Source organism: Elgaria multicarinata, chromosome 1, assembly GCF_023053635.1.
Source record: "Elgaria multicarinata webbii isolate HBS135686 ecotype San Diego chromosome 1, rElgMul1.1.pri, whole genome shotgun sequence".
Classification (NCBI taxonomy): Eukaryota; Metazoa; Chordata; class Lepidosauria; order Squamata; family Anguidae; genus Elgaria; species Elgaria multicarinata.
This window is the reverse complement of record NC_086171.1, coordinates 35123320-35147189: the sequence shown is the minus strand read 5'-3', so window position 1 is coordinate 35147189 and position 23870 is coordinate 35123320. Positions and strand designations below refer to the sequence as shown.

Genomic DNA, 23870 nt, shown 5'->3' with positions numbered 1-23870 from the left:
CTCCCTGCATACAGCTCTGCATGTGCACGGGATGAATCCCATTTATATATTTAAAAAAGGGATTAGTTGACCATTTTATAGTAAAAGGCAGCAAACCCCAAAAGCTCTTCTTTGCAAGTAATATAATTTAAAATAAATTCAGGAAGGAAGGCAAGGAATGTTAGCTTTAAATAATTCTGCAAATTCAGGAACAAGTATACCAGGGAACCTGCCATTGTTTTTGAATAACTATGCCAGCAATTCAATCAGATATGAAAAGCTATTAGAAGAATCTCTTTTCTGGTCTTTAAAAATAGTATAGTATTTGGGTATTTAGAAAGGTAAATTAATCTCAAGATATAAAACGCAAGGCTAGATGCACATTTCCCTCTAATTAAAAAGAAGAAGCTCTCAACACGCTGCCAACGCAGAGAGCTTCCAAAACCCACTGAAGTTCAGTTCATCTGCCTGCCGTTCCCCTGTGAGGGCAGTGACACACAATCAAAGTTTGCTGTGCTCTTTGGAAACTTGGGCTCCTGCTAATGTGACCGACTTTTCCTCCATAGTGGTGATAACTATGCAGGTCTCTGGACTTAAGAGCTCAGATTTGCTTCTATTCATTGCAGAAAGTTGAAAAGTAAACAACAGTTAAGAAAAGCATCAGCTCGCAGCATGAAGTGGCCCAGCCTCTTGAGGCGAGGAATCGGACCTGTGTTTACTAACACACGCGCCATTGTTCTCTGCGCTTGCTTGGCCTTTGTAAGAACAATCCCAATGCTTTAGAAAAAATATAATAATTAGGCCCCCTGCTTCTTTTATTCAGTCCTGGAAAAGTTACAAAAACGTAAGAGAACACTACGTTGCCAAAGACACATTGAATTCACTGCTTACCCACAACACTGTATATTTCCTATTAAAAAGGTGTACATGTGCTTTCAATGTGTGAAATTTAGGGCTTCATGGATGCAAAAATTACTAGAGGGATTGTTCTTATCATTTAAGCCAAGGCCTTTGTGTATTATTATTTCTAACTATCGTAACAAAAATGGAGTACACGTTAACTGTTGAACTTCAACTGGCAATAGAAGTTTGAAAAGAGCCTATCAATATGTGGTTACAATAGCAGACACACAGTTAAGGTGAAGTCACGGTTTCCAACAACAATTACAGGGACCGAGGATAATGAAACAGAGAGACCCCCTTTGGAAACTTCCCAGGGACAATGAGCTGCTCACTGTGGAAGGGCTTTGAGTATTGCGTTCACTTCTTCTGCAACGGCTGTCAATGCAAACTCAAATTGTTCCTGTGGAGAGAACAGTCAGAATTAATACTCTCGAACGTTTCCAGGAGTCCCAGTGAAACATTTATTAAAATATTCAGGACTAACTGTTCGTAACAAAAGGCAAAGAAGAAAATGTCCTGAGATAGATCATGGAGGCAATCTATCGTATTGCTTGACCACTGCAGCTCAGAGCGACCTAAACTAGAAATAACTCAGAAGCACTATTGGTACTGCTAGTTATTAGGATACATGCTTATGAGCAGTAATCAGTACGAAGATCTTGCCAATATGTGGAGGTAGATTGGAAAGCGAAGCATGGCAAACAGGTCTGAGACCGAATTTTCTCTCCTACTACAGATTCTTAAGGATACATTACACATGTGCTCATATTTTAGACTCTCAACCCTTTCCTTTGAGAAGACCCACAGTTATCCCATCCAGACAACGATCACCTGAGAGATGCCCTCTTAGTTGTTGTTTTTACAGCACCAGGTGTTCCTGATGATTAATTATTGGGGGGATCTGAAACTGGGTGCTTCCAGATGAGGCTTTTATAGTGCCATGACCCTACTTCATCTACAGAATTTTATAGGCAGGGGTTCTGCTGACAACCCACCACTTCCATCTTTTCTCTTACTGCACATAATCCCTTAAGAAATGGTGGAGCAACTGCACAAGGCATTTGTACTGGTAGCACTACGAGTCCTCTGTCTGAATGTGCTCTTTGGCGCTTGCAAATTTACAGAGGCTTTACTGTTTAATTCCAATTAAATCTAAAAACAAAAATGCGTAGCCCAATGTATATACATTATCTGTGTGTTTTATTTTGTTTTGGAAACGGCCTTGGAAGGTCCAATGAAGCAGGGTATATAAAACTTTTAAATAAATGCATAAAATACATTATAGTTTTTACTAAGAAGGGTACAACTGCAAGATCTCTCTCTCTCTGTCTCACTCAGTCACTCACCCCCCCCACCCCCACCCATCTATCCTAGAAAATGAGCTACAGGAGAAGCAATTTCTGGCCCTCCAGAGGATCCAGCATCTGCCTTCCACAAGAGGAAGGGCTCTGCTTGTGCAAGGTCCCTCCACTCAGTTTTTGAGGATCCCCCCCTCCGCATCACAGCTCAGGGTGTCCCAACTCTGTGTAGAATTTTCTGGGTGCTGGAGGGGCTGGCATGGAAAGGAGGGGGTAGGGAAGTCCACTTTCATCATTGGAGTTGATCCATTGTAAATCTAAATCCAATCCCAGATATTTTGGGCAAAAACTCCCATCATCCCCCCACCATTGGCTATAATGGCTGGCGTTGATGGGAGCTGAAGGCCAAAACATCTGGAAGGCCACAACTTTCCAACCCCTGTACTAGACAGACCAAAGGTCTGGGTTGGCAGAAGATACCTTCATATATGTTCCCATTTTTTGTTGATTGATAGAACTCTAGAAGAATTACAATCACTTCCCCCAATACGATCTAAGAATATTTGTAGACCCCTACATACCAAGAGAAGTAGTCACGATTTCTTTAGTGTACTTAGAAACTTTTTTTATTATTATTACTGAAAAATATTTTGAATAGTTAATTCCCACCAACTAGTGAGCTATGAAAAATGGTGCATTGTCCAATGGAAACCCAATGTCATTGCTATTTATTTTGCCTAGAGATTAGGGGTGTGCATCAAATTTAGATGAATCCTGAACTGAAACAGGTTGAGTTGGACAGAGTCTGGATTCATCCGAAGTGAGGCAAGGGTTCTCCAAATTGCTTCAAAACAACTCTAGGTCCTTCCGAAGCTTTGGGAGTGATTCGGAGGAACAAGAGCACAAATTTACGGATCTCTCCCCACCCCCAGCTCTCCAGGGTGGGGAATGTACTTTTGTGTAATAGTCTAGATTCCAACCAGGGTATAGCTCAACCAGGACTCTCTCTCTTTATTTTTACTTCTAACCACAGTGCTTTTGAGAAGGATGCAGAAGGAACCTTTCAGAAGCTACTCTTGTGTTATCACTGCATTTTGTGTCCGTGGTAAGAGAGGCAGTGGCAGTAGCATTCAGGGTCTTCAGGAATGGCTTGAGAGCCACTAAGTGGGAGATGCCTGTACCTACTGCTGCACGTTCAGTGGGTGTCTGCTGTCAACACCATCTCCCAAACAGGTACTGTATGTGGAGTTGATGTGAGTCCCCACAACCTGAGTAAAGCTCACCCAGTGTTTCTTCCCTGGCCACCCGGTATAGCAGAGAGCAGGGCACCCCTACTTGCTAAAGTGGCTGATGGCAACTGAAAACAGGCACCAGCTCCAAGCAAGCATCCTGGAAGCATAGCTGGGTGTGGGTGGGCAGGGTGAGAGCCTGGTCTTGCCACCTCTGCTGCCTCCTCTCCTGCTGATCAACATGAAACCCAACTGATGAGCCAGGTTTCTCACTTTAACAAGAATACAATAGTACAATGAACCTATAGTCAACAAATACAATTTACGGCCAACTATTCAAACAAGAAATACATAAAAAAGAAACTGTGTTCCCATTCTTATTTGAATTACATTAACAACAAAATGTTTTTAGACAACCTCTCATTTAATTAGATGCCCCCAAAATGATGTTTGCAGTTTCGGAGGCTTATAGACCATTGTCTCTAAGCTTTTTCACTGCCCTTGGCACAATGAAAGAATTTGAGCAATATTAACAAGGGAATGAGCAGTCAAAAAGAGAAAATGAAGGGGAGAAAAACCTTTAATCAATATTTTAAACAAAAATACCAGATCGTAGTATCATGCTAAATTTATTGATGAAGTGCTTCTAAGCAATTAAAAAAAAAACTATGCCTGGAGCTAACTCTCAAGTATATGTCAGAGAATCCTAATTCTATGTCCATACCCAAAATGTGAACTCATAAATAGGATTGCTAGAAATGCTGGATTGTGTTGGCATGTAGAATAGAGCCACTGAAATAAATGAGATTTAAATTAAATAAATAAATAAATTGTTTACTAACTTGTCTCAATTATTTCAATGGGTTTACTCCGAAGTATAACTAATTCTGGATCCAACCCAATGTCTTTTTGTCATGACACAAGAATGCATTTACCTACTCAATTTGTTGAAATATGACAACTACATTTTCTGACTCCCTGGTGGTGGAGATTGTTTTTATATATGTCAAGATCATCATCAGAGTTTGGACATAGGGCAATAATGGCTTCGATCTTAGCTTCTATTAGTAGAGTTCTGCTCACAGAATGGGATGTTCTTCCCTCCCTCTTGCCACAGTAGCTCCCTTACAGCCTAAAATAATCTGCTCTGGAGGGCTGGGAACAGAATGGGATATGGCACAGGAGGGAGTGCATCAAGGGGGAACTGGTGAAAACCTGGGACCCTCACACAAGCGGAAGTACTTGTGAACCTTTGGGACAAAGCCAATATATCCCCGGCATTATACTGCTTCTGTGGTCAGGTATTTCTATCCACAGTACCGTATGGATAAACTCCTTTTAAGATTCCTAATTTTTGGAATGTATGTTTTCTTTGACAAAGTTCAATGCATCATTTATTCATTTTGGGGACCATGGGCACATTTAGCAATTTGGGAGTAAGAGCCCCATTGAATTCAGTGGACCTTACCCCTGAGGAGACACTGTAGGATTACGCTATGAATGTATTTTAAAGCCAGTATTGACAGTACCTTTGTCTGGACCATGCCAGGTCTCTGGTCCCTCAAGTGCTCCAGAGTAGCAGCAATATCAATCTCTTTAGCACCTGCAAAAAATGAAATGAAATAATCTCCAATTCAGCAGAGTTCAAAGCAATGATAATGTTCGCTGCATCTGTCAATCTTCTGCTATTGGATTCCCTTTGGGCTAACAGCCCAGTTGAAAATTATACAGTCATCTCTCAGCAGACTTGGCAGGCTGCTCTAAAATTGGCATTCAGATAGGGAGGGAGGAAAAGAAAAGCCAAGGGTAGCTTTGATTAGCATTAGTTATTTAAAAAATAAATAAACCAGAAAGAATTCTTTAAAAATGTCTCCATTAATACTGACACATGGCTAAATGTATTTATTGTCAACGAAGAACTCAGCTTTTCAAACTGATTTGTAAGATGTTATTATTCTTGTACATGATATAATATAATTATAAATATTTCAGTGTTCGATTTTCAGTTTCGTTATGTATATATTGAGGTGATTCTTCAGTGGTGATCTCTATGTTTAAGGCTATTGGTTTAAATTACCATTCGCTCTCTTTTACCTTTTTGTGCAGTTTCCTTGCGGCACATTCATTGTGTGACTTTTCAAAACACCATAGTTATAGATAATCACAGGGAGAGAGAACATGGTGTTAATCCCACTTTTAGTATCAAGTAACTAGTACTTTAAACAAACACATTGAAAATGTCTGAACTTGGACAACACCCAAAATAAACAGTCCAATACAGACTAGATTTCATTTTTCTGGTGTCAGAGAAACAGGAGGAAAGAAGCTATTTCACAAGTGTAGGGTTCAACCCGCTTCCTCCCCTGTGTGGCAGTGAAGCAGAAAGGCTGGCACCAAACAGCTGCCATAGGGACTACCAGTTCTCAGGGGGATTAACGTATCTGGCCTGTAGGAGGAACACCAGCATTGTATGCCATGCAACCACAATCACACGGTGACTTCAGGACAAAACACGACATTCCAAAGTGAAGCTCAACATCATTTTTAGAGATGTGACTACTCAACAAGGATTAGTTACTACAGTAGAGATAGCGTGGAGCAGCGGATAGTGTGTTTGTGGTGCATCACAGAAACTTGGGTTCTGGTACACCACTCAGTCATTATACTTACTTTCTCAGGCCCAACGATCCTATGGGGTATGGGGAGCAGGAGTCCACAGAGGAGGAATCACTTCCAAAGTCCTACCAGGGCAGGAGGTGTGGACAGGCTTGCAAGGAAAGTAAGTACATTGGCTCCAGATTTGATGTATTTTCCCGTCCTTGTCAGGGGAATGATAGGAGGTAGGCACCTGTGAACCCAAGCCTCCCTCAATCTGTCGCCAACATGCCCCTTCCATCCAAGCGCCACTGGTGGAGGAGGGATGGCAGCAGAGCTTTCCACCATTCTAGGAGTACACCTTCTTCTCTTCCTGCAGAAAGTGAGGTCTGCCATACCCTATGGCCTCTGGGATGCCATTCCAGGGACCATAGGATTGCATCCTTAGCTCAATTGTTGCTAGGATTAATGGGGAGAAGTGTGGGATACAAAATAATATAACCTTACAAGATCTCCAAAGGAATGTCATCAAACAGTTATAGATATCTTAGAATGAGAGGACAATGTGAGTGAACATGCCAAACAGCAAGGATATCAGTGCCTTCACACATTACACTAGTGGTTAGGAGCTGCTCAGTCATGGGTTTATCCCGTACTACTACTGTAACATTTAAAAGGCGGCACCACATGAGTAGGTCCAGTTGAAGAAGTTCTTTCCACTCAGTCAGTTACATGGGAAGATGCAATAAAGGAAGTGGCAACATGAGATGAACCTAGGTCTGAGAGGCTTCCATACAATATTTGTAACAAACGAAGACCAACATTACAATTTTTTTATTCCTTTACTTTATATATAAAGATCACATTCACGCTGAAATGAATGGCAGCAGAAAAGGCCCAGTGAGTTATCTACTGTTCAGGTTACATTAAGGTTACCAATTTCACTTTCAAAGTAATTGGCAAATGTAGCTGCAGAGAGTAGACCTAGCAGATGTGGTGCTGGACTCCGAAGACCTGGATTTCAATTAATTCCCAGCTCAGAGACAGATCTTCCCATGTTACCCTGAGGCACTTACTTAATCTGCATTTCAGACAGCTGCACACCAACAGTCCTAGGTGGGACCAACCAACCAAGCTCTGCTCTCAACATTACAAGTTTTAGCTGAAGATTTTTTTGTTTTGTTTCTGGTGCTCTTTTGATTTTTTTTTAAAATGAAAACCTTAAGAGATTAACCTTATTGTTCTGGGTGAATTATCCATTTCCAAAGCAAAATCAGATAATAAACCAAAATTATTAATCTCTACCAGGTTCAAACATTTGTATCTTACCCTTCCTCCATCAAGCTCGTGGCGATGTACATGGAATTATTCTATTTCTTCTGTGCAACAATCCTCTAAGCAGGAGGTAAATTTGGTTGAGAGATAGTAATGGTCCCACCTAGGAGCTCCATGGCTGAGACGGGATTTGAAATCAAGCCACCCTGGTCCACTTTCAGCACTTTGTTACATACAACACATGTAGTATTTTTGTCTTTAAATCATCTTTATGCAGTCTTATTTTTAACATACACACACAAAAGCTTGCTCAGTCTGCGAAAGCTCCATAGGGTAGATTTTGTTTTTCACATATTTGCCCTATTATACCACTGTACTCCTTTATACTACCCTGAAATCAGAGTTCAAAAAAAAAAGTTGAGCGAAGAGGTATTTTCTGTTGAACAACACACTGACAACCTAGAGTTGCAGCCTTACAGCTTCCTTCAACAGCAAATAAGCTTAAACTTAAGGATCAACATTTATTACCCTTATGCAAGTTTCGCCATCTTGCCCCCTTCCACTCATTTCAACTTGCCTCTAAAGTGATAAACCACTGTTCCATGAGTGGCAGGGGCCACTTGTGGACCAGAATGGGAGAGGCTGGCTGCACGCATAAGGGAGGCATTAGATTCTGTCCTTTGCAAAACCTTAAAAACCATAACGATTTTAAAAGTGTAGTTAAAAATATGTGCCTTGACCCTCCTTCCTAAATACAGAGAGAATGGAGACGAGTTGCAACTCCAGCATGAATTCCAGAAATTGCAATACCAAAGAAAGCCCTTTCCCTGTCACAAAATATGAATATAACATGTGCTGTTGGTAAAAATTCATTGTATTTCATAGGCGTGCTATTCATAATAATCTCTGTATGCTATCTTAAGTATAACCTTTGCATGAATCATAGAATAGCAGAGTTGGAAAGGGCCTACAAGGCCATTGAGTCCAACCCCCTGTTCAATGCAGGAATCCATCCTAAAGCATCCCTGACAGATGGTTGTCCAGCTGCCTCTTGAAGGCCTGTAGTGTGGGAGAGCCCACAACCTCTGGGAATGATGCTCACTAAAGCCACTCGGAGCCCCTCCGGCAACAAACTGCCTCCCAAGCAGCCTTTGCCTGCCCACAACCTGCTTGTGGAAACTGTCGCTTGGGCTGAGGCCTGAGGCCGCAGCTAGATGGAAGCACCCACAGAGGTGGGAGCCAGCCAGCCCGCAAAGGAGAGGCAGCATGCTGGGGCACTCATCACAGGTGCAAGAGAGAGAGAGGGTTCACTTGCCTGGCCAAAGTGTGTTCTTGGAACAGGGGCAACAAAGCTTGCCACAGGTGAGTTGGTTAATTCTTGGAAGTGAGAAGCTCATGAGGAGATGGATTCTCAAAGGGTGCTTCTGAAATTAGCTGTAAGCCTGGCTGTATTATGGAGAAGCCCTCTTGAGGTCATGAGTAGGAACCATCACCAATTCCAGAAATCAAGGTGCATAGATGTGTGTTAAGATAAAAGAACTAGAGGTATTGCTATGTCAAATGATATAAGTGGTAAACTTTGACATGGTTGACCAGCAAGATCTAGGAAGAACAAGAAGCCTACTGAATATGATTACCTAAGCTCTGCGACAGCTTCATTGGTTGGAGGAATAGAACTTTATTTTTACTAAGAAATCTGTTAGCCACTATTTCTATTCTGCTTCTAATCATCCTAATTGCATTGTATGTAGTAATGTCTTTTGCTTGTTTCATCAAGTTACATAATGGGCTCAAGTTACAGGAACCCAGATTCTGGCTGGACATCATGAAAAACTTTCTGTTAGAGCAGTACGACAATGGAACCAATTCCCGAGGGAGGCAGTGGGCTCTCACACACTAGGGGCATTGAAGAGGCAGCAGGACAGCCATCTGTCAGGTATGCTTTAAGGTGGATTCCTGCATTGAGCAGGGGGTTGGACACGATGGCCTAATGGGCCCCTTCCAATTCTACGATTCGGTGATCATTGCAAACTTATCTGTTGCTGACTGAGGATCTGTCCATATAGCTGCTGTTTTCTCTCTTGGTTAGGTGTGTCACAGGCACACCTGTTCAGGTAAGAGAAACAAGCTAGTCAGATGGAGCATGAATAGTTTGCCCATCTCATCCTGAATGCTCGACAAGTCGGCCTCTGCAAGCAAGAGTGTTTTCAAAAGTGATCTTAATCCTACTGATCTTAATAACTGACCAGGTTCACACCAAGATAGGCAGTCCCTCAGATAGCCAGGCCCTAAAGATATTTACCACTTCAAAGACTAAAACCAACACCTTGAACTGAATTAGCAACCAATGCAGATCTTTTCAGTATTGAGATAATGTGATCATGATATTGTGCACCACTTAGTAGTCAAGCTGCTGCATTTTGCACCAATTGAAGCTTCTGGGTTCTCTTCAAGGTCGGCCCTACATAGAGCACATTGCATTTCGAAATAAATAAAATGTTTATGCCATTGCTGAGTTTCACTGTGCCATGAAGAGATCATTGACATCATTCAGGTACAAGAGGTGAAGGAGATAATTAACAAGGAAGTAATTAGTTGCTGATAGATCTGTCTTTCTTAACTGTGTGTATTAGGCATCAAAGTTAAATGAAAATCCTGTTTACAGGGGCAATATATATCTGAGTACCAAAAGCTGGGGATAAATTAATAGGAGGGGGGTGGGGAGGAAGCAATGCATCATGCCCTGGTTGTGAGCTTCCAAGACCAGTGTTGGAAACAGAATGAAGGGGCTATTGTCTGATCCTGCACGGCAATTCTAAGGCCCCAGGGAGACTTCTTACCTTAGAAAATGTTGCCCCTTTAAAATAAAGGCCTTTACTTCTTTACCCTAAGTATGTACTATAAAAATAGAACTTCCAACATTCTAATTAACGCAATTGAAAGGGAGACCAAAAATAAGTTTTTGCTGCCTGCCATCATGGTTAGGGCTAGTTGAACTTCTTTCAGGAGGGAATTCCACAACTGGGGTACCATGACAAAGAAGGCTTTGTTTACAGCCATTAAACAAATCATGGCAAAAAAAAAGATCTTCCCATAGTGCATAGATAAACTATGGAATTTGCTATTACAACATATAGTGATGGCTACCAACCTGATTTGTAGTCCTGAAAGCTATATATTACCTCGAATATCAGACAGTATGCCTTAGTATGCCAGTTGCTAGGGAACACAAAGAGAAGGATGCTGTTGCACCCACGTCCTACTTGTGGTCTTCCCACAAGCAGCTGGTTGGCCACTGTGTGGACAGAATGCTGGACTAGATAGGCCCTTGATCTGATTCAGCAGTATTCTTACTTTCTTAAACCTGCTCAAATGGTTCCATGTTGCATAAACTACCAAAATAGATATCTGTTTGTCCCCTGCCTTTGATCTGCTTCAATGGCAGAAGCAAAAAAAGGGCTCTCATAAAGGTTACAGGAAAGGAAGGTAATAGCCTTGTGTTTGAGAGATGTGACCTCTGGCCATGTGACAACTTCCATAGAAAAAACAAAAGGTTAACGTTTTTTTCTAAGCAGCGTTCAGGATTGTTGTGACATCAGCAACTAGTAAACCAATTATTTCTCTTCTCTCTCTCCCTATTTCCATGCTTAAAATTCTGAGCTCACAATGGCAAGCTGGACCGCGATGCAGATGTCTAACATATCCACTATTTAGTCTGCCTCTCACTAGTTTCATTATTAATGCATTACTCAGTAGTTCCAATAAAGCATCTGAAAAATGTGGAAAGCTCACAAAAATGTATTATCTAAAAGCATGGTTTTAGAGTTTTAAATAGGTTATTAGTTGTTTCTTTTTAACAGCAAACATATTCCTGATTCAATACAGGCTGCTAAAACCAGCTCCCAGCTTCACTATATTTGAATATGGCTTGAGGCACAGCTTTCACTGTGGTCAATTATCGGGAGGAAAAAGCCGACAAATGCATAGTTGTATTAAACTGGTTAACTCATCGCCACTTAACAATACATTTAAAGCAGCCCACTCACAGAATTTTGTGTGAATGCAAAGGACTATTTTTCTTTACTAAAAGGCAGCCATAATATTTCAGAGAACATAAATGTCCTTACTGAAAAGACTGAAAACTGGCTGGTGAAAAATATGCGTAAATATGAAAGCAAGATCCAGGCTTCCTCTGCTGCTTTTACTCCTCCTATCTGCCCCCCTAAAGGATAACTGACTGGGTCTAATGAGCTACAAAGTTCAAGGCTTAGCAATTCAATACAATTCAAAAGCTAGAAGGCAAGACAGCTTAAAAAAAGTAACAGAATAGGAGACTTTTTCTCTTCCTTATGTTGCTCAGTAATTATGTCTGTGTCAACCCACTCATACCCTTTGAAATAGCAGATCAATAACTCTGCATATTGCCCCCAAAACTACATGGTAAAATATACCAATAAGACATGGCCTATGTAGGTGTTTATCTGCAGACGGTAAATTGGATCTTAGAAGCAAAAGTTAACTTTGGCAGAAGCTCAAAAAGTTATTCTAGATTTATACTACTGTGGAAATTAGTGATATTTCAGCTGCATTGTTATCTATTTACATTTCTAATTAAGCCAACACGTATAGAAAAAAACAGTGTAGCACCACACACTTCAGTTTAACTGAATTGCAAACTTGTGAATCAAGTTTTTAAAGATTGCTCTTTGCAGAGTAAAGAAAGAATGTGTTTACCAACACACACACCCCACAACAACCCTGATTTCCATGATTTCATTCCTTAGTATAGGAGTGTAACTCAACTGTTGCTTGCATGCATGCTAGTTATGTTATAACATGTGTGTTTGGCATTGTAAATGACACAACACCTTGCAGAAAACAAGAAAAACTGACTTTTGCCTAGAGGATCTATCTCAAAAGTGGGAGAAGACAAGAAGGGATCGCGAATGAGTGCCATTACATATTTAGGCTGCAATCCTATGCATACGTACTCGGAGCAAGCCCCTTTGAACATCGTGGAACTTACTTCTGAGTAAACATCCTTAGAATTGCATGGTTAGTCTTTATTTTAGTTTGGGAGGAGGGCTTGCATGAAAGACTTCTTGGAAAAAGAGGCTGTAGAGGTGGGATTTAAAAGGTAGAGAAATATTGTACCACATAGGGGTTATGGGAGGGAGTGCTAGGAACAAGGACAGAGATAATGTCAGGGCTTGGTAGGATAGTTATCAGGCTCCCACCATACTGCCCCCTTTTCTAATATCCTAGCTGCAGTCCTGACTTAAGTGAAAATTGTATCATCTGTACTCTTTCGTAAGTCCCATTAGTTTCACTGGGATGGGACAAGGATTGCACCTTTGGTACTCATGGCTGGCTGTAGAAAAATAAAACTGGTGTTGAATGTTTGGTACCAAGATGTTTCCTTTTTCCAACAAGGGGAAAAAAAAGATAACTGTTAAATTGGTTGAGAGTGGCACTCTGAACAGAACAGAACACACGAAACAAGAGGACTGTAAATAAGAAATACCCCATGATTCATCTGAAGCGCACATAGACACAGCTGTAGGAAATCCTTCATGTTGTAGAAAAGTCCAAGCACTCTACAGATGCATTGTGCAGTTGTTTGAATGACAAAGGGAACTAAGGGTCTGGAATGTGTGTACTCAGCCCAGCTCTCCTCTGGCCATCATGAGATCTGTAAATATTCCCTCCCCTTTCCTCAAACACAACACACAGAAGAAAAACACACCAAACACTTAATATTAGGAATAAAACTATGCCTGGAATATTCCTATACAAAACACATATGAAGTCAAATCAAGCCATTTGACAAATGTCAAATTCATGAAATCAAACTTAATAAAATCTGTAATTCTAACAGCGTGAACCTATATATGTCTACTCTGAAGTAAACCCAGTTGAGTGCAATGGGACTTACAACTTGGTAGATGTGAAGAGGACTGCAGCCTCAAAAACTTTGGATTTTTCTTAAAATCGCACATGATTTTTTAAAATGTGTTTTCTTGAATGCTTGTTTTAAAAAAGGCAGGAAAAATAGCCCAAGAAACACCAATTTCTGAAAAACTGCAATAAGAAACAAGTGTTAATGCTTGTTCCCACTGCAAATATGTACAGTCAGCTGGGAAACTATTTCAAATTTTAAAAAATAATTATGTGAAAAAGGGATCCCTTTTCCTAAGTATGCACTATTTAAAGAATCAAACCATTTTATTGATTTCTTTCCACTTTCCCACTGCTGAAACTAAGTGGTCTCCTATTTACTTTGATTTAAAAATGCATTATTGTCTTTATTGTCTGCTTTCTAATAAACCAGAGTGGACCAAGTACTCAAATTATTCTAAGTTTATTCTTAAAAGACCTTTTTTTAAAAAAAAAAAAAACACAAAACCTGAAGGCCTTAATCTTTAAGACCCCCCCTTTTTTTTGTAAAACATGTTAGCAGATGCTGGCCTTGCAGCTGGGCCTGGATTGAAAGTGCACTTACATTTCCATGTTTAGAATTGAAGGACTCTAAAGTTAGTGCTTGCACCACAGAAAAAGCAAGGGCAATGGTATTCTTTGGTACTTGTGCAATTCATTCTTTAAGAAAAGGAAATGGAAAGAAAGATTTCATGTCCTGGACTTCAGGCCTTTGATCATTTGATGAACACTGGATCCTCAACCTGGGCCTCAAACTTCTCAGGCCAGACAAAGGAGGGCTAGGCCTCACAGACCAGGCCTAGATTCCTGTCAGAACAAAACCTTTGGCTGCTTCACAGTGTGACAGCCTGGGAAAGGCCCACCTCAGCAGGGCTGAGATGCCCGCTCTGCCCTTTGATCTTTCATTTAAACTGCCCAAAGCGCCAGGTCAGGGATTTTAGATTGCACACCCCCAATGGCAGAGGGGAGCAGGTCAAGAACAAAATGGGGTTGACCAATCTAAAAAACCCTGCAACTCTTTTCTTTGGCCAGTTTCACATGACTTGTCTTGCATTGTGTAACACTAAGCCCACACTTAAAATGGAATTTGACATTACATGGTACAATGGAGTCAATAAATGGCATTCTTTGGAGCTCTTGTAACAAAGTCAATCCTTCTCTTAAGTGGTGGAAAGCATGAAACTAGAAAATGCTTCTTGTTTACTATCCTATGCAACAAAATTGTATATATATTTCCCAATCTTGCTTTCATTGCCTCCTCTTGTTGCTGAAGACTGAAATGAGCTTAACAAATGTCTAATAGAGGTGGCACATCTGTTCCCCCCGATACAATAACTTTTATTTAGACAGATCAAGATGCCACTTGAAATTCTAACATTCCAAGCAGCTGAAATGCCTTTTGCACAATGCAAAAACATCCTCATTTAGCTTTAGAAAAAAATGGGGGGAAATTGCAATATAGTGTGTGGAAAAGATATGCATACAATTAGGAGGTTTTTTTTTAAAAGGACTATTCAGTTCCATGGGCTGCTTGTGAATATGTGGGGAAGAAAAACTACCCCTAATGCTTGGCAAGGTCATGCTGCCAGAACTAAAAATAAAAATAAAAATGACTACCATATTTTCAAATAGCTGCAAACCTTCAAACATGAAAATAGGGAAACCGCTGTGCAAAAATATCTGGGTAAGCGCAACAGCATGACCCAGTTGACAAATTGTGGATAAGGCACTGCAAGTCATACACAAGAGGGTACAGGAGACAGGAAAAAATAACCACTTTTAAAGAACGTTTGACAAAACAAAAGTGTGCTCAAGGTATATTACAAATCCTCTTGTATTCCAAGTTCATTGGTAATCAGAACAGCACTGTAGAAGTTTTAAAATGCATTATCTGTCATTGGATCAACTTTTTAGTTGCCCATCTATGCACACTGTTGAGTTGTACAGAATTCCTCATTACATGAGCCAGATTTTAATTAATATTACCGTATTTCTTCAATTGTAAGACACCATCAATTGTAAGACGCACACTAATTTCAGTACCACCAACAGAAAAAAAGCTTTGATTCTAAGAATAATAATCGCACCTGCGATTCTAAGATGCACCCCGTTTTTAGAGATGTTTATATGGGGGGGAAAGTGTGTCTTAGAATGGAAGAAATACGGTAATTACAATTATTTATCTCCCACCTTTCAGGATACAAAACCTTCTAATCGTTCTATGTAACTAAAGACTGCATACTGCTGCATCTACAAAGATTTTACTTATGTTTACATATTCACACAATCTATGTAAAAAAACACCATTTTATTGACCAAAAAATGTCTGCTCACTGGGGAAACATTTTTCAGATATCATCCCACAAATACAATAAATTCATTGAATTTTGAAAACATGAGTAACTGAAGTGCTATTGATTCAGTTGACTAAGTCTGGATCTAATCTCCATAAAAACAGTTCTATGCTAAACCACTCGTAAACAACGAACAAAATAGGTTTTTTGTACAATTTTCCTAAAACCTATTTTGCTTTTGTTAGTCTAGATCCAACCCTGGATCTTTACTGTTGTATGAGGGGTGGATCTAGGAGTGCAAAAAAGGCACTGGAGCTGTTCCATGCACAGATCTAATACCGATTAGATTTGGGGAAAACTAAAATTTCACAAGCTAGTTTCACATCTTTACCACTCTACAGTAATCTGATCACATGAAGAAAAGAGTGATAAATGTACATTTTAGTAATACTTAATCTAGAATAGATAATCTTGAGTACATAGCCCAGCATAGGACTATAGATCATGTAAGATAACGAACAAAAGACCACACCAATATAATCCACATTAACTAATCCAAAACAGAAAATACTGTGAGTGTTCATGCAGTTCGTAACTGCAGGTTACAATTCTCTTTTGCGCAGAGGGTGCTACGTACGGATGTTTACAATGGAACGGTATAACAGTACTCCAGCTCAATGTTAACCCTATTCCATCCTACCCCCTAAAATGAACAAGATTAAACAAAAGGTTTTAGTCAGAAGGATCCAGTAAAGGAACTGGATTTCAAAGGCAGAAAGCAAGAGCATATGATGAAAAATAAGGTGGTTGTAAACCAGTTCTCTGCATGCTTTTCTTTTTAAGTTACTCATCTGGCCTTTGTGAAGAAAAAAGTCTTCACATACAAGAAATGCTATAAAATGTGTTTTTCAGGTTTCAGTCAAAAGGCTTTCCTAAAAATTGGGAAATGGATCTCACCTTTTTCATTTTCATTTAATGCTACACGTTATCCCAATCATAATTACTTATGGGACTGACTTCTGAGTCAACATTTAATTTAGAACATTTCTGCAATACCCTTCAATTCAAAATTTGCACTGCGATTTATAATAAAGATTGCAAAGCTTGGTGAGCATTGGGCTGAACTTTGCTCCCCTGACGAGACTTGCTCTTTCTCCCTTCTCAGTTTGCAAGAATAATAATCTCATCACATTCATGCTCCTCTCCAACCAATGTAGAAAAGGAGTAAACACAGAAAAACAAATTATCATGTGGGAAATATAAGAAAGTTTGTTCCTTAAATCTGTGCTCAATTCGAGTAATATGGATGACAGATGACTGTGGCTGGTTACTCTGATGCTATGGAGTAAAGACATTAATTCTACCTATCCCAGCATGCATTGCTATAATGTTTTATTACTACTTCCTGGTCCATTTTTTTTTTGGAAGAGAAGTAGATGGCTTTTTGTGTTACCACAGTCTTTAAAATTAAATTCATACTATGGGTGTGTTTACATTGGATTTCAATATGTATTGTTTCATAGAACCATAAATGGCCATGCCATTTTATGGAGAACTAGTTTTTCTCTGAGGACCTTACAGTCTAAAATGCAAAACTGGAGAAGTACAGAAGGAAGTGGAGGCAGGGGTAAACAGTGGAAAATGTGCTATTATTTCAGTTGCATTTACTTAAGACCCAACTATATGAGATTCTAAATAGGTCATCAGCAACCTGCTAGTGGGGTGTGTGTGTGTGTGTGTGTGTGTGTTAAACGAATAGCAGGAAGGCCTCCTCAATTTCATTTGCACTGCTGCATGTGCTGGGGAGAGGGAGATTTAACGCTTTGTTCCTTTAATGTGGTCCCAAGGAAAACTGCCCTCCCAGTGTCACTATTAGCCTTGGAAGGAAAGCTCCATACAGTCTGTGGTGCAGGTATGATAAGAGAGGATTCTTCAACACTGATAGACATTAATACAGAAAATATATAAACAGCAGCTTCATCTTTCAGTATTTACAGGTGTTTTCTTCAGTACTACTGAACTCCTATCACACAAACTACATTATCACAAAGGAAGTAGCTATACACTGAACAACACAAAAGAAAAGTGTTATTTCTCTTTTCTGAAGGGTCTCTGAGTACCATATGTTAAGTTTTCATTCTTTGTGTGGTGCCAATAGGAACTTTCCTTCCAGGGCTAATAGGAGGTGTGTGTGTGTGTGTGTGTGTGTGTGTGTGTGTGTGTGTGTGTGTGTGGTGAATTGCAGGAAGGAAACAAAAGGATTAAATCTCCCCTTCCTCACATGCTGTGGTCCCAATAAAAATTGGGCTCCCTGTACCTGCAGATACATTTAAATATACACAGATAATGGTTGCTAATGACACATTCAACATCATGGCTAGTTTGGCATCATATGGGTATTCTGGGAAGCATATGAGGCAGCTACAGAGAAAAGATGGAGTTGTCTGAGGGAGAAGGCAGAAAGGCCATGGTAAGGGATGCATATAACAGTGGAAAGATTAGGAAGAGCAGAGGCACGGAAAGCTTTGAAGACAAGGATGAGGAGCTTGTGTGGATGTAACGTCTATGTAATGTTTCAAGCAACCATTTCCTCTTTAATTTTGAAAGGATTATCTATTGTGCACACATGAGCACAATCCCTGTGGAACAGAAAGAGAACCCCCACAGTTCACTTCATTCATTAAGATTAATTATACACATACACAACACACACCAACCCGTTGTCACACAACACATGAACCAAAATGAGAGTCACCTTAAATTCACTGAAACAAAAGAGCATTTAAACACCTAAAGCATCTCATGCACACTGCAAAATATTTAACACTTCAAAGTAAACGAATACTCAGAACTGTGAAATCCATGGAGAAGAGGCAGAGGAAACAAGCCATTCTTTAAAAGACTATTCTAGCAATGACACTCTATAGCTTGCAGAAAATACATTCATGACTCCCTTTCAACAGCCATGGATTACTAATGCATATGACAATGTGGGAAAACCTTGCCACCTAAAAGACCCCAACATTTACCATAAATATTAATGTGTGGCAGAAGAAGATGGTGCCATATTTGTAGTAATAAAAGTGACCAAGTAATAACATGGAATTGCATTTCCCCCTTTTCTTTTACTTTCTGATCATTTTGCATCATTGAGGTCTTCTTCCTTTTTGTTGTCTGTATTTTCATTGTATTTATTACCTGAACATGAATTTATGCCAGGATAATGACCTGTGAGACTTGGCATAACAGCTATCTGACATAATCATCATAGGCAATTATTTGCAGCAAGTATTGCCTTTCTTCTGATCAATTTTGAATATATTATTTGCCTTATTTGGAAGTGATTCTAAAGGTTCATAATTGTAGAAAGAGGAAGTATCTATTACCTGATAACATTGTGAGCCATTTTATACAATGTATAACCCTGGTCAGCAACTAGTTTTGCTGGAGAACAAGTCTGGCAAGGGGTGGTAGTGGTAGATAGAGGTCCAAGTCCCCATCAGCCCCCCAATCCAGCCTGCTGTCAAACCCTACTGGCTCTAGGGCTACTAGTTGGGGAGCCAGATGGCATGGCCCAGAGAACCATATTTAGCCCAGCACAATGCTGAACATTCCCATTATGATCTCCTTCCTAGGTTGGCCCTACTTCTATGTGTAACAGAAGACTGACATACAGAAATTAAGCAGGTGAAGGTTTTCCGAGCAATGGGCAGAATCCAACAGGGCTCTTACACCCCACTGATTCTCTTATGCCCCACAGATTCTGTTGCACAAGTGGTGGGTCCCATCAATTCCATGGTGCAAGCAGGACCCACTGCTTGTGCAAAAGAGGGTAAGTGCTTCCCAGAGGAAGCCCTGAAACAAACGGAAACACTCATTCCTCAAATTGGGATTGGTCAGCGGAACTCCTTCACTTATAGAATCATAGAATAGCAGAGTTGGAGGGGGCCTACAAGGCCATCAAGTCCAACCCCCTGCTCAATGCAGGAATCCACCCTAAAGCATACCTGACAGATGGTTGTCCAGCTGCCTCTTGAATGCCTCCATTGTGGGAGAGCCCACAACCTCCCTAGGTAACTGGTTCCATTGTCGTACTGCTCTAACAGTCAGGAAGTTTTTCTTGATGTCCAGCCGGAATCTGGCTTCCTGTAACTTGAGTCCATTATTCCGTGTCCTGCATTCTGGGAGGATCGAGAAGAGATCCTGGCCCTCCTCTGTGTGACTTAGCACTAAATGGTGGGGGAATTGGTGGGGAACTGCATCACCGGGGGGAGGGGTAAGTGCCCCATTGCATTCTGTCCATAGAGCTAAGTGCTGATAAAAATTTCACCTGCATAATTTGTATTGCTAGGTTGCTGTTTAAAGGCATAGGAGCAAGGCCAGATTTTTTTCCAGTTTAATAAAGTTATGTGTTAGGCCAGAAGCTCTGATGGTCACTTATGTAGGTTTTGCAGTTCTGCAGATGACTATAACTGAATACTGTGGAAAAGTCCTGCTTGAGTACACTGTTCACATAGAAGGAAAGAAGGAGGGCGGGAAGAGAGAAAATATTATCCAGAATGTCATGTGAAATATTCCAAAGGTCAAGGTATGTTCTGCTTATTTATTCCAGTTTTCTGCCCACCTTTCACAAGAGAAGGCCTTGAAAAGATCAGGTGCATGTTAACTGCTGCGTAACACATGGAGAGGCAAACGCCTACACACCGAGGCAATCCTAAATAAATATTTACTGTGTACTTCAAAACCCTTTTGCCAATTAAAGTTATTTAAATTGTAGAAGTACAAATCCTGTACTTTCCAACCACCCATGCGTAGGATCCATTCATACAGAGCTTTGGAGGTTGTAATTTTCCTTCATTTTTAATCACCGAGGACATTAGAGCACTAAGAACATTCAGGCAAGGGTAAAATTTGCCTCTCCTCTATTGAAGCCCTTCTGTGAATATTGTGCCTACGTTGCCATGACAACAACACCGCATCTCAGAACTCAAAAGCAATAGCCCCCCCTTTTTTTATTCTCACCTTTGGCCATTTTATTGAGAACCATGTCAATTAGGATGTAGCTTCCACTTCTTCCTGCACCATCACTACAAAAAGACAGGAAGGAAAACGGGGGGGGGGGGGGGGAAATACCACCAATCAATTCAGTGTGCACAAAAACCCAACAGAAATCTTGCTACTGTTAATGTGATGTTGGAAGTATAAGATGGGGGGCTGAGGTGAGGTAAAAGGAGAACAGAAGGATGATGTACAACTAGACGAGGGGAGAGGGAAAGGAGGATTTCTTTAATGTACTATCCATACAAGCATAGTGTATATAAGTGTGAGTATCAGCTTGTTTTGCAAGATAAATTTACTTATTTAAAGACAAAGATTACTTTATTTTGGAACAATATACCCCAATATTTTAAAAATCGTAACGAAGTAATTCTAGGAGCCTATATCCACGATCAAGAGGTGGTCATCCAGGCCTGTAAAGAAAACATGAAGAACAAAACAGCATCTCCCTCAAATGACTGCTTTTTCTGGTGTTTGAGCTTACAGGAACGTTTGATGCTCTGCAAGCTGACCTTTCAATCACCTGCCTCTCCTTACACTGCGAAAAATCTTTTGTTATTTAAAGATCATATTATTTCCTTACCAAGTAATTGGATACTAGCCACCTGGGCCTGGATAAAAAAATGACATGCTGCCAGCTATTCCCCCCCCCCACACACACCCACTTTCACCTCAGTATAGAAGCTGTTGTATTAAGAAAGAAAGAAAAGGCACGCATCTTCTGAAACGTATTTTTAACACATAATTTTGGGGGGAGATTTGTGATTGAGAAGTGCGAGGATGGCAAGGTCTCTAATCTGAACGCAGTTTGCACTGCTGTCAGAGGCCAGTTTATAATTGGCAATGTGATGGTTTGTGTCTCTGTTGCTAGCAAACATAATTAAGATTTTTAAGCAATCAATTTTTCTTACCCCTTTCCCGTATTTTTAACATGGTGCTTTTGTGGAAATGCTTGCTTTAAAAGAGAGCGAGTGAGATCACTTGAAGTGATTTGTTTTTGTAATTTTCTTTACCTGCAAAAATTATTGAAGGACTGGAGGGGGGAAGAAGACACCATAACGCAGCTATAATTTTGAATGCATTCTGATTTAAGTATAATTTTCTTGTTCAATTTTTTCAACCACAGATTTAATGATGCTAGAATATCACAAGGCAAAGGGGTTTAGTGTCAACAGAAGAGGCATGAAGACGTATTTTTGTTTTATAAGTTATGTGACATGGACATAATAATTTACATAAAAATAAGAACCCACACGTGTCTTCCCAATTATGACAAAATAAGCTGTGCCACTAAGGGCAAATTCAGATGTTAATTTTATTAGAGCCTTGAAAACAGCATGATTCTCTGAATTCATACCCAACTGAGCCTCAAAACTGGCAAGGTTTTCTGGTGATAAACCACAATCTATGTGTTCTTCTTTCCTGCAGCAATTTCTCAACTGGCTTATCAAACATCCTGTAGTCTCAGAGTGCTAAATACTGTAATATACTAGTTAGAAGTTTATTCCTAGTTAGGAATCCCTTCATCTCAAGCCTCTCTCTCCCTTACTAGCGTGCTGATTTGTTTGTTTGGTGTGGTTTATTTGAAAACAGCAGCTGGGAGGACCCCAAGTAAAGGCAGTTTGAATTTCCCAGTTCTGAGTCTTCCACACCATGTCACTTATATACTGCACATGCTATGCTCTCCACACATGAATTACATGTTGTCCTATATTCTATGAAACATAATGTTTGAGAGGTTTTTAAACATATGCAGAATGACTTGCAAAGCAGGCAATACTGAAGATACAGGGCAATTCCTTTGCAGAAGCAGAGAGACTACTAATCGCATAAGCGAAGTCAACATTGCCTTTTCTTTTCTTTTTTTACTGTTGAGTAAGCATGCGAGGTCCCAGTCCAGAGTGAGACCATGGGACTTTGGGAGAGGAGGGTTTAAGCTTCACCCACCTGTTTTTACCTGACATTCCACCACCACCCTTGTGGTTGTTGTTATTGTTTTTAAAATGGATGGAGGAAACTTAAACCCACCTCTCCCAGTGTCCTTGTCCCAGTCTGGAGTGGGATCACATGTTTACATGAAAGTAAATAAAAATGGTAGTGTCGGTTACACTGGCGTGATTAGTAGAACATGTAGTTTGGCCCTTCGTCAAAAGTTCTACAGCAGCCAGAGAAGACAGTTAATTTAAGCAACAAATATATTTTCTTGAAGAAAGCAGATTTTCCATCTGAAGTATGACGAGTCTCTGCATTTACTAGAAACTCAACTCAGCAGAAAATGTACACTTGTTTGATCAGAACAAAAAGGGACTGCTTTTAGTTTTCCAGCAAATTAATGTACAGGACTATTTACATATTTGGTTCTCTTTGTGCAATTTCCTTAACAGCTTTTCCAAGTCTGGCTTTAAAATTATACTTGCCTGCAGTGAACAATTACTGGACATGAACGACCCCTGTAGCACTTGTTTACTTTTCTGAAATAAAAACAAACATGGACATTAATATATTAGTTTCTCAGATAGTTATCGGAAGCAAATAAAATGTTTTTCACAACCCAACAAAAGATGGCTAGATTAACTCAATAGGCTATAATCTTCAAAGCAGTTCTCCCAGTTCAGGCTTGATGAAATCATTAGGACAATGGGTGCAATCCTCCAAACACTGCTCCTACACAAGATCCATTGGAATAAAAAAAGATTTCGCTGAAGGCACAGTGCTTAGTGGATTCTGCCCTAGGCCAATGTACATAGTTTGATAATATCAGCCTTAGAAGATGCTACTAGACTTCTTATCAAACTGATTTTTTGTTCCCTTCCCACTATGTCAGCTTAAGTCAAAATCACACATGTTATCACCATACCAACATACTCTCCCCATATTATTTACATGGTACATCATGTAAACATTCATCCTAACACATTGGACAACTTCAAAATGAACCTCTGTGTATGTATACACTTCCACTTGAATTCTTAAATTAAGCCAAAGAAAATGTTTTCATACAGTACAATAAAAATGCTTTCCCCCCCCTCACATGTGTAATACAAAGGAATGAAAAACCTTTATCAACGAGAATGCATGTTATATCTGTAGATGGTCTCTTCACTTTTACACAAGAGAGTGTGAGCAGAGCAGTAAAGCCCTTTTTCAAAAGCTAAAATCTGACTAATTAGTTTTTCAGCAGGAAAGGGAAAATAAAGAGATCAAGTAGATCCCTTCTCTTCCGTCTGAATACTCAATTGACAGGATTTAGTTTTTGAAAACTGGGTGTGCATGCACAACCCCAGCTGTTGAATTGGGGAAGG

General features: G+C 40.1%; 1 protein-coding gene across 1 annotated transcript in view; it reads right to left on the bottom strand.

Annotated features, from left to right (window-relative positions):
• Window positions 1-307: 307 nt before the first annotated feature.
• The window catches only part of PTPRN2 (protein tyrosine phosphatase receptor type N2), a 690139-nt gene continuing 666576 nt past the window's right edge, over window positions 308-23870 (bottom strand). Inside the window, exons 20-23 of the mRNA XM_063147608.1 lie at window positions 22986-23039; window positions 20533-20597; window positions 4939-5012; window positions 308-1282 (exon numbers count right to left, since the gene is read on the bottom strand). Of these exons, the coding sequence (XP_063003678.1) occupies window positions 1211-1282; window positions 4939-5012; window positions 20533-20597; window positions 22986-23039 (265 nt within the window). The 3' untranslated portion in view covers window positions 308-1210. The remainder of the gene's footprint in view (window positions 1283-4938; window positions 5013-20532; window positions 20598-22985; window positions 23040-23870) is intronic.